Below are 12,107 nucleotides of genomic sequence, written 5' to 3'. Positions count from 1 at the left end.
GATGGGCAGAGTGAATATCTTAAAAGAAACTTTTAATAACTCAAATTTCAGATATCTCCACTTTAGTGATGAGAATTTTACAACCATGATGTCAGTTTTAGTGATCCACAAGATAAGACCTATCAGATATCTTTAGTCAAAACATCTTAAATCTCTAATAGTCATAGCCAGATTAACCTGCTAGGGGGGACAAAAATGAGCTGGTGGGCCCCACCATTCCTCCAACTCTCTGGGCCCCAGGTTTGCGTGTGGTAATTTGATTATACACACAAATTAATTTAGGAATATGTAACGTGTAAGCTCGAAACTGAAATAATGAAAGTCTAAAGAAAAGATAAAGATTAGAAGGGGCCCTCTTCAAGACATGGCATACCACTGTAAGGCCCTTATCATGTCAGTTGACATTTTGTTTTAATGGTGCTTATAGATCTTTTCACAGCAGACATAGTGACTTGTCATGGTAGTAAAAATACAGCTGTTACTAATTACATTAATGATGGCTCTGCTCTAGTCAAGTGTCCCAGTGAGCATGACAGTGAGCCTGCCTGCACAAAATGAAGAAATAATGTGAATCTATCCTTTCAGATAATTATTAGTAGCTACTGTAGATTTGGATGCTCCAAACAAAAACCTATTCAAAAGTAAAGTAGGTCAATCTGTCAAACATCAGAGATATCTTAATTATGTGTCAAGTCAAATGAATCTGTAATGTGAACCCTGTCAAGCTGTTACATGATTAAACTGCTTGCCATAACTCCACCCTCTTCAACTTTAGCTTTCAACTTGTCAAATACGAGCAGAGTGAGACCTCTTACTTTGATCCCATCCCTACTTTTAATGTGGTATAAGTTTCATTTGCTGCTAAGAATCTTGTTGTCCAACTGAAAGACGTCAACCTGGAGTACACTAATGTGGAAATGAGCTTTTATTTCCTACAAATAAATGAAAAGGTTACGGTTTCATGTTTACACCGGACAGGTCTTGCCGGTGGGCGTGTTTTCTGTTCCAGAACGAGGCGGAGCCTGAATTCCAAAGTGGAACGAGTTTCCTCCCGATACGTCACTCTGGGATAGGCTGCGAGCTACCGAGCAACGCTGTCAGTCAACGGGGTTTCGGTCTGGTTACCTACGCGTCCTCGGGTAAGCAAAACCTAGAAAACATAAAACAATTCCCTTTTAGATTTAAAATTGTTTTTATCTGTAGTTTACTCACAAAACGGGAGTTTTTTTAGCCGTGCCTCGCGCTCCCAACGAGCCGTTTCAAAGTTCTAAGCGGTGCTCACACAACTACAACGGAAACTTTTGTCGTGAAGGCCTTGTTATTTGCTGCAACAGGTCCCCGACACGGGATGCACATTAACATTAGTGTGTTTTATTTATTGGAAATTTTGGTTGAGTTTATGAAATAACGATGTGCTGTGTTTTTAATGCAGAACGGGACCCCCAAGCAGGAGAAAGTAGCCTTGCCCATCGCGGGTTTAGGCTCTGGGATTAAAGTGATCGCCAGTCCCACAGCTTTCGTCGAAACTGCCAGTGGGGATTCATGCTGTGTTAGCTAAATGCGGTACGAAGCTAAAATGATGCCGGTGAGTTTATGTTTTATTTACTTGGCTACAAGTTTCAACATTGTCCTATACCTTAATATTTCTGTTTTCGACATTAGGCTATATCACCGCACAATGTTAAATTACCTGGACATTTAAATTGACGTGGCAAGATGATGCGGTTGCTACTTTGTGCCAGTGTTACGGCAGCAGGGGCTCTGTTGTGAAGTTTATTAGCTGCGACAGCTGTGTGTGTGATCTGTGCATGTGGTTATAAGTTACGTCATTTATTTGCTTTATTGGATATTATCCCGCGCATACACGGTTATCTTACATGGAAAAGCTCCTTGCGTCAAAATGCCTTGTTACATCTATATATCCAGTTTTGGGACAGTTGACATTTACCTGACAGATCGTCATTAACTTAACTGTAGATACATGTATTGTTAGTATATACCATCCTGCTCAGAACACACAACAAGCAGAGGTCACCTGCCAATTCTGGCTGGCACTACGCTCAACTGAGCTCTGGGCTCCTGCCATATCATCATCATCATCATCATCATCATCATCATCAGAGGTCCATTGCTTTTGCTGCAGTGCAAGGCTCTATGTCTCAGTGTGGATCTGTGTGTGGAGAAGGCAGCGGACAGTGGTGTGCCATCATGTGCTCACCTTAGAGAAATAGTGACACGTTTTTTATTAATGTAGTTACATTCTCTGTTGTGACTTAGCCTGCTTCCTGGTGAAGGAGCAAAGGTCAAAGAAGTTATGGCTGGATTGGTAACTAATAAGCTTTTAACCCTGCTAAAATTCTTTCTTCTACAATGTATTTACCTGGGAATGTCTTGGAAAATAGGCCTGCAACTAACAGATATTTTCATGATTAATCTGTCGACTATTTTTTTTTAATTGATCGTTAATTCGATTAAAAAGTCATAAAATAGTGCCCTTCACAATTTCCCAGAGCCCAAGGTGATGTGTTTAAATTGCTTGTTTTGTTTTGTCAGACCACACCAACATAAAGATATTCACTTTACAATGAGATATATATATATATATATATATATATATATATATATATATATATATATATATATATATATATATATGTATATATGTATAACAGGAAAAAACAGCAAATCATCACATTTTAGCAGCTGGAAGCAGATCATTTTTGGCATTTTGGCTATTTCTGTTATCGAAATAGTTGGTTAATTTTCTGTTGATTGGCTAATTGCTTCATAAATGAAATAAATAAAGTGCTGTTTCAGCACTAGTTGCCAGGATGTTTAGTTTATAAAGGAAAGGACAGTCGTTGTTGGAACATTAATACTGTAATATTCAGAGTTTTTGCCTCAGCTTCTCTAGTTAATTCTGGACCTTTGTGTCTTTTGTGAACAAATATGTTAAGTCACACGCTGTATAACACACAGTCACGCTTTGTTTACAATGATGTTAACACCTAATGACAAATCCAGTGTAATCCTCTGTGGAAGTATGCTCAGGTCCTGCTAATATTACCCTTCTCTGCTCAGACCTGTGCTTCCTGTAAAACGGCTTGATCAGTGAATTAATCATCTTCACTGTGGAGACAGTCGTATTTGGATGACTCCTGTCTGGTGCACGACCTCAGTCTGCTACTGGTACATAGTCATTTGTTATCACCAAGCTCTGTTCTTGTGGACTCCAATATAAATCGTCGACCTTACATGTTTTCATTCAAGATCTGTTTCTTCATAGGCCACATTAGACCTTGATAACTGCCCTCTTTACCCCAGTTCTGTCATCCGAGAATATATGTGTGTGTGTTTGAATGAGATACAGCTTCTGGTGTTTGCCTGATAAACACAAAATGGCCTCTATATAGCCATGTCTGATGTGAGGTATTGTTTTAGAAATTACACCCATAGCCCGTGACCCTGCTTGTACAGGCCAGGGGCTCGGGGGTAGTGAGAATGTAATGTCGTAATTGCAGGCTGGGGTGGTAAATAGGGGGTCACTGTTTCCTGAACACAATGAGCTGTAGGGACTCTTTAAGAGTGTGTTGTGGAGAGCACATTGTGTTTGTGCCTGTGCTGTGGCAGCACCCTGATAAAGGATGCTCACCCTTTATTTAAACTTTGCACGGTAAAACTAATCTCCCCTCATTTACTGTTATCTCTACTTAAAGCAGTCTTTGTTCTGCAGACACTTATTAATGCCACGTTTAGGGTTGAATTCTCTGCTGCTTTATTAGCCCATATTTAATTTTTGTGTACTTTTTGACAAGATAAGTTATATTCACTAAACTACTCTGGCAACATAAAATAACAGAAACCAAACTGTGGGTAAAAAAAGGGGAAATGTTTATGCATGATTTTGGATTTCAAATGTTACAGGCATAAATCCCCTATGACTCATTCCTCTCCCAGGACATGAGTTGCTTGATTTCTAGGTTTTCAAGTAGACTTTTTTGTGCCTTGCCTTGGCCTGAATTATTTAGTTTTGGATTCTTTGACCTCACACATTTGTACCATGTCTCAGTTACACCGCAACAAATCTCCCTGTTGCTGGACTTTGTGACTGTGTCATGATAGTGGGAAAATGAGGTGATGCTCTGGGAAGCCTGATTTTGCTGTGTGTGTCAACAGAAACCTGAGTAGGCTTTCGCTGCAGCCACCACAGCCTTTGTGTGCACTCTGTGGGAGAGTATGTGGTGGTTACATAAGCAGACAGTCAGTGATAGTCAAGGACCTTCAAGGGTAATGTTTTGATTTTTATTTGACGAAGAAGAGACATCGGACGACCTAATTAGCTGAAAGGTGTAAACAACTCAGTAGGCTTGTAATAACACTTTGCTCCCAACACAGCAAGCTGGTTATCTATGTACTGTCTTCATAGCACTGAGTAGTGTAACAGGACAGAACAAAGAAAATTTGCTGAGACAATTAATGATCTTTTAAAGAAGCTAAATAATTTTCTTGAATGCATACTGTTAGCTCATTAAATGCCACAATATCAGCATCACATTAGCCTGGTTTCTGAGAGGAGTCACCTGAGCAGGTATTGACTTACCAATCTCAGAATATTGAGTAACTCGCATGTGCGAGGAATCCAGGTTAAAAGCAGAATCACACACTAAAGTGGTACAACTCCAGAAAGACCCTTTTCCAAGCAGCAAGGGCATTGTGACAGCCTTGTCTAAGGTGGACTTGGAATCAGCCTTCTAGGAAACTCGTGGCCCTTTTTGACTTAATAGTCCCAGGAACTGAGGTAAAGCAGGAACTGAACTCAGTCAGGAATCAGAAGTCCCTTTTCTGCCATCCTGTTTGCGCTTGTACCACGTCTGTACCACCATGAAGATAAAGTAAATTAGACTCACAACAGATAGCAGTGGGTTTGTTTTTTTGAGAGTTTGAGTTTTTTGCATGTGACAAGATAACAACACAGTTGTTACTTTGTTCTTTATAATTAACTGCTGTGCAACTCTGATATTTGAATGGATGTTCTTCTTTGTTTTAAATGTCAAACATTTATTCACATTTAAGCATTCAGAGTCCTAATATTGATGCTACTGGAAAGCAGTAGGCTACCTGCTGCTGTGTGAATTATACCCCTGGCCCAGGGGCCGTTGTAGGGACAGAAAGTATTGCCCAGGAACTAAACTTCGACTGTACTCCCACTACCCACTCTCCTGCTTCACCAAGGTGTCTTTTGCATATGACATGTTAAACACCACTAAGACATCATTCAGTGTGCATTTTTTTTAGGAAGCCATTTAGGCTGTCTGCCACATTTTAAATCGCTTTAGTTTCCCTCATAAGATAGTTGTTGATAAAAGATTTTTTCCATACAGTATATTCCCATACACCAGACTAGTTGTTTTCACAATTCTGTGAATGCTTCACTTTTCAGTAATTTATTTATATAGCGTTATAAAGGTCATTTAAGTCTGTGTATATTATCTGTAATAACTTCCTGGCCTTGTTGTTACTCTGAATGACTTCATCTAACTGTCAAGAGGGTTTGGAAAAAAGGATACTTCCTCTCCCTTCTGCTTCATTTTGACTCCCACTTTCCTAATCTCCCAGATAAGCACAAAGTTGGAACTGTCTCATCACGTAGGCCAGGAATGGAAGAGTATTGCAAGAGTGCAGATTATAAAGTGATAGGCTAAGTACTGCAGTGCAGACAGAGAGAAGAGGTTGTCCTGATCGAAGAGTCACAGCTCGCTGTAGCTTCGGTGTTGTAAAAGCTACTTGTGTTTTTTTTTTTTGTTGCAGCTGAATGAGGCCACTGTGCATTCTGATTCCCTCTGCGTTCTCCTGTTTGTTACCCCTGACCTTTTCTCCCTTGCTCCCTCATCCCCCTAATGCAGCATAAAGAAAATGAGAGAGTGTGAAAGAGAGACGAAGAGGAATAATGCAAAAAGCTATTAGTGTTTTCTGCTGCCTCGCCTTTTTGAAGGACTGCTATGCTGGAACTGTGTCAATTCTTGAAGCTGTGGCAGGGAGAACCGAGATGCACACACTGGAAGATGATGCTGCAGTGTCTTACAAACTTGCTGTAATCAGATTTAGAAGTGACTCCCTCAACAAGACCTAGCTGACTCATTCGCTTACCACAGCAATATCTGTAATTGAAAGTGTGTGTGGACTGAAGGCCCAGCAGCCCTAAGGTGAGACCCCTCAGGCATGGTCAAAGATATGGCCCCTGTTGTCTTCTGCTGCTATCATCCTGCCTCACACGTCCCAGTTGTCCCATTTCACCTCTAGGCATTATATCACACGTTGTGTATATGTGGTAGTCAATCCCAGTGTATTATATCAAGCCTGTCTAACACGCTGCCTTATTTGATCTGACTACTTCATGCTCCTCCAAGGCAGGGATATAGTCAGAACTTGCATTGCTATTTCTAAAATATAGATACATAAAACTGTACAAACTTAATTGGTGTGTTTTGCTCAGTATTCATTAATACATACTCAAATATTGTGCTCTTTTATCTTTGGAGAAAACTGCTGGTTAATGTGAAGTGGTTGTTCACTTGTGAATCCAGCATAATGATTTAACATGTTTATAGTATATTACACTGTAACATTCACTTAAACAAAGTTTTACCTATTAAAAAATAAACATAATTCATTAATATTTATAGTTTTAATCTTCTCTCTTTTATCAGCAGGAGGTTGTAATCATGTCTACCTGGAACCATAGCGACACAGTATAATATGCATGGGTTTACAGGTTCTCTGTTTGAGATTACACAGACTCCTGTAAGACTATGATAAGCTGAAAATGTGTTTTATGTTCCTTACTACAGGGAGAAGTAACCCCTTTTTTCCCCCTTACACTCAAGAGTGAAGTATGAAAGGCCATATTTTACAATGACCTTTTTACTGTAGTTGAAATAGTGGTGTAATGGCTACTTGATCAGTGGATTGACAGAAAAATAATAATTCTGACAACTGAGTAATAATATGTCTAGAGTAAAAAATATAAATTTATGACTAGTATTTCCTTTATTTTGTACCATGTTGAATTTACTACATTTGGTTATTTTGAGTCTTTTAAAAAACGTTTAGGCTCCTGTAATTTGAGGTGTGAATTTTCTTTCTTTTTTTGTTGAATTTTTATATTCTTAACAATAAATCAGTTATTAATATAACTAATCAGAAAATTAGTGGGTAATGAAAACATTCTTGTTGCAGTTCTGGTTTGAACCATATCGTGCAGGAAAAATAGACACATTGGCAAATTTCAGCTTTAAAAGAAACAGATGGAAGAGAAGAGAAACATGATGGACCAAAACATAGTTGCTACAGAAGTATTGTAAGAACTGATCTGAGTAGAAAATCAGTTACTTGCTGATGGTACGGAGAACATCAGGAAGGACATCTAATTGGAAACTAAGATAATGAATGACCGATGTGGCTGTGGGTGTTTTTTTTTTTTGTTGTTGTATTGATGCAAATTCTCAGTGACGGGATGGGCTTTCATTTGCTGGTTATCCTGATATTGCAGAGTAATTCCATTATAGTTCAATCCCTTGTGATTTGTCTATTCTTGGAAATGGGAACTGCAGTGGCAGACAGTTTTGATCACTCATAACTCAATATGCGACCAATTGCATTTGGACAATGATCTTGAGATACTAATGCAGTAGAATTGACCTTCACAAGGAGAGAGTGGATTGTCAAGGTGTGACACACAGATTGATATGCTACTAGGCCTGTTTTAAAGTAACCTCATCATCATCATCATTTTTTACCTGTCCTGTTATATTTGCATCACAACTATTGCCTGACAACTGCTCTGTTTATGTGAACCACTCTATTGCTGCAGTGCACATGTTTGTTATCTGAATGATCAGTGGGAGTGCCACACACACGCCAACACAGCATTCCTTCCTGTAATTGTCTACAGGTACTGTGTTGATTTTTAAACTTAAGTCATCTCAGAGTCCTCTGTCTAAACATCTGGAGAGGCTTGAAAAGCCTGTTCCACTCAAGCCTGCAATCAATGGCTTCTGCTTCAGGGTCCCTATGGTTTTAATAGGAGAAGGGATCCAAATTACACAGCAAAGGGCCAAATCAGCATCTTCATTGGCTGCCGGCTTTATAGCTGTTATCTTCAATATACAGTATATCGTTTTCATGTCTCTCTTTCTCAACCTCTCGGCCCTTTTCAAAAGGGCAGGTCAAGTACGTGCTGCCAGCTGCAGTCACTCTCTTCCTCTTAGATGTGTTCTTATTACAGTGTCTTTTGTCTGAGGGTTTGATGTTACATCCTTTCATCTCTGGGACACACACACACACACACACACACACACTCCTATCTGTGCTATTGTGTCTAGAACAGATGTTCTTAAGCATGCCAGTGACCCTCAAGACAGTAGTTTTTTGTTCTATAGGGTTACCATGGGTCCTTGAAATCCTTGAAAGTTTGTGAATTTGAGGGGAACAAAATCAAGTTTTTGAAAATAGATATGGGTATTTAAAAGTGCTTGAATTTATATATTTTGTGCAAGAATAGAAACTTACTTAAAGTAACATTGCTGTAACGCAGCACAAGTGAGGTGTTCACACATTCAAGCCTCTCTCTCTCTCTTTTTAATTGTTGTCTGTGAGCTTCTGTAAAGCCTGCTAGTTCTCATTATAAAAATTCTTAGTTCTCAGAATTGAGCCTGGAAAGTCCTTGAAAAGTCCTTGAATTTGATGTTTAATAATGTGTGGGAACCATGGATCTACCCCAGTCACTACAGTAACTAATTTGAAGGATTTAAACACCTTAAACTAGGTACTGAACAGCAAAATATGCTTATGAGAATGAACACCTGCATACTGGGCCTTGGTTACCCAGAAGGATATTCTCTTTTAGTCTTAAGGAATAGTGGCTGTAACCTAGCTGCAGGCTATTACTTTTGTAATACTGAGCCAGTAGTCTGTTAAAAGGCTATATTTTTATATAGCGGATTAACTTAATCCCTGAGATATAGCCCCTATGACCTAGCCTTATAGCTGCTCTGCTTTGAGAATATCTACAGTGCAGACTGCAGTGTTAACGGCCACATTTCTTTGCACTGGCTATAATTGTCAGTTTGCAATTTTGAGCTGTCACACCCGTCCCAAACCCTGGGAGACAGCTTTGACTTAGCTGATGCTGATGCTGTGATGGAATTAGAAATCTATCGCTATAATAGTGAACCACAGCAGCAGAGGCAGCTCGTCCCCTTCTCCTTCCCCAGGGCGATATCTTTGCCCTGTCTCAGGTGGGAAAGAAGTGCAAGTCAGCACTTCTGTCATCCACTCTGATGGACAGAAGGCAAGTGTAGCACATCTTTGTCAAACGTTGTCATATACAATCCAAATTGGTACAGCTCGGCTCCCTGGTTGTGTAAGGCTACCTACAGCGATGCTTTCTGCTAAGCTATTGTGTTACTGTTTTGTCTGTTTTGAAATAGGCCTTTCAGTTTGTTATTGAGCTGTTTAATTTTACTGGCTGTTGTATATATGAATATTTAATGAACTCTCAAGTTGTCTGGCTAAGTCAAAACAGGGAGTCAGGGCACGTTTCTCACCTGTCTGTCTGGGTAGACCACCTATGGCAGTCCCCCAATCAAGCTAGCTGAGGCTCTGTAGTAGGGCTGGGCATTATGGAGTAAACTAAATATTATAATCACTAGAATACTTTGTGATACTGTGTATCACAGTATCTGTTTTGCATGAAAAATTACACGTGAAGTTGTCTAGTTTATGCACACTGGTCTGCTAATAATGGGAAAGTCAAACTGGACCTTCAGACATCCTTCTGCTGTGTGTAATTCAGACAGCAATATTGTGTATCATGATAAACAGTGTTTTAAGAAAAATCCTTAAATCTGAGTATAATGATAGGACATTAAAAAAAATCATGTATTACCTAACCCTATTTTGCATCTTTTTAATGTTCCCAAAGCAATATGAATATGCAAAGATGTATGAAAATTGGCTTGATTAATTATGTGTATATATAGCAGATGTGTGCAATATCCTAGCCCATAAGCAGTGGCCGCATGCATTAGGTGGATGAAGGTCAGCAGTAAAGTGCTAACTCATCTAGATGGACGCTAGCACTGGGTAGCAGTGGCCCTGGATCATTAACTTTAGTGCTGAGGAGAATTGGCCGTCAGTGTAGGCATTGCCACCCCCAAGACTCCATTCCCCTCCTGTCAGTGTTTCTGTCTTCTCACTCTTTCAGTCCCCCCCACCCCCCACTCTGTTGTCTCTCTTTCACTCGCCAAATATTAACAGGGTCATTTGAATGTCCTACATTGTGGGGAAGTGATGATGTCAGCTGCTCTGCGCTGATCTCTGAATGGCTTTTTGCTAAAGGCAGACTCATGAAATTGATACCAGTTAAGGTTTCTTTTTAAATACTGGCTCTGACAGTGTCATTTATTACGTCAACTGATTCCAGTTTCTCAACTACATACCACAAACAGTAAAACTATTCTCGTTAAGATAGGGAAAGGAAAAGTTTTGGTTTTGTTCTCCAGGGTGATCTTCTACCACAGAGCTGTTAGGTCCTTTCTATGGCCAGGGACAAACACAGGGGCAATGTCTGTTTACAAGTTTCTGTACTGTAGATTACTGACAAGGATGATTCACTGCTGATTCGCTCTGTTGATGGGATCTTTCATTTACATCCCTGTGGAACAAACCAGTTCAATCAGGTCCTCTGAGTCATACCTCTACCCCTTGCTTCCACCTTCACCTCATCACCGAGAAAAAACAAACCTTCTCTGGTTGTTTATGTTGCTAAGGAGATGTTCAGTAGAAACATGTCACCTGCCCACTCACTCAGTAAGCTTTGAAGAAGAAATGGGGAATAAAGCCACTTATCTTAAGGCTGTTGTGCTTTTGCTCGGAGCACCCCACAGTTCAAAAGCAACCCAAATACTTTTGTTTCTGCACCACGGCAGCAGCTGCTCTTCGTGCTCAACCCCCCCAAGCCCTTTGTGCTTGTGACCCTGCTGACCTGATGTTCCCACCATGGCCCCTCTAGGCACAGCCGTTCACAGCAGCGTGCTGAGAATGGGGGGAAAACCTGACAGTCTAACCTGGAATACTATTCTAACAATTACACACTCCAGGTTATTCTAGTCCTTGGGCTGCTGCTTTTCTATTGTGGCACTATTGAAGTCACTGTGAAGACATTACACTGTGCCAAAACCTGCAGCTAAAACAGAAAGGTTCAATACGTTCAAATCGTGCCACACCCTAGGACACCTATGTTATAATATTTGTTTTTATTACGGCATTATCAAAGCTCCCACTCCTAACGTGTGATCAGATTACAGATGGGGGCATATTCCAGCACGGCCCTAAAAGCCTCTTAAGCATACATCTGTATATGATTACACAGAGGCACTGTTTCTAACGTTCATGTTTACTGTCAGTGTTTGTAATAATAATAATAAAACTTTATTTATAGAGCACTTATCAAAACAAAGTACAAAGTGCTTCACAACAAGAAAAATAAAATAACACAGTGAATGACGAAATATAAAGAAATAAAACACATGAAATACAGAAAAGCAATAAAATAAACAGTAAAATAAACAGCCAGTTCAGGTAAAATCAGGATATGCTTTCAGATAAAAATGTGTTTTGAGACGAGATTTAAACGAAGACACTGACTCAGACAACCTAATTTCTTCGGGCAAGTTGTTCCAGAGCCTCGGGGCCCTGATAGCAAAAGCTCTGTCCCCCTTAGTTTTCATCCTGGACTCAGGAACAGACAGGAGACCCCTGCCCGAAGATCTCAAACTACGTGAAGGTTCATAAGGGATTACAAGGTCTAAAATATAATCTGGGGCCAGGCCATGAAGAGCCTTAAAAGCAATCAAGCAGACATTTCACTCCTGGAAGTGTCTTTTAGTTTGACACAGGCCTACTTTCTTCATTAAATTGGACTCCCAATGCCTATTATAACTGTAAGGATACATAATGTCCTGCATAAGTATTGATTTTAGAATTTCTTTAAAATGTTGGTAAGCATTACAGTGGCTGGCATAGTTGGTGAGTTTGGAATGGGACAG

At 39.9% G+C, this 12,107-nt stretch overlaps 1 protein-coding gene across 6 annotated transcripts in view; it reads left to right on the top strand.

The window, feature by feature from the left end:
* The first annotated feature begins 979 nt into the window (after positions 1–979).
* The window catches only part of tp53bp2a (tumor protein p53 binding protein, 2a), a 32,728-nt gene continuing 21,600 nt past the window's right edge, over positions 980–12,107 (top strand). For all 6 annotated transcript variants that reach the window (XM_044213707.1, XM_044213708.1, XM_044213704.1 and 3 more), the window contains exons 1-2: positions 980–1,139; positions 1,433–1,585. In XM_044213707.1, coding sequence (XP_044069642.1) covers positions 1,559–1,585 — 27 coding nt within the window. In that variant the 5' untranslated portion in view covers positions 980–1,139; positions 1,433–1,558. The remainder of the gene's footprint in view (positions 1,140–1,432; positions 1,586–12,107) is intronic.

The sequence above is a fragment of the Siniperca chuatsi genome, linkage group LG11 (genome assembly GCF_020085105.1).
Source record: "Siniperca chuatsi isolate FFG_IHB_CAS linkage group LG11, ASM2008510v1, whole genome shotgun sequence".
In the NCBI taxonomy this organism is placed as follows: Eukaryota; Metazoa; Chordata; class Actinopteri; order Centrarchiformes; family Sinipercidae; genus Siniperca; species Siniperca chuatsi.
This window is presented reverse-complemented; position numbering and strand designations above follow the sequence as displayed.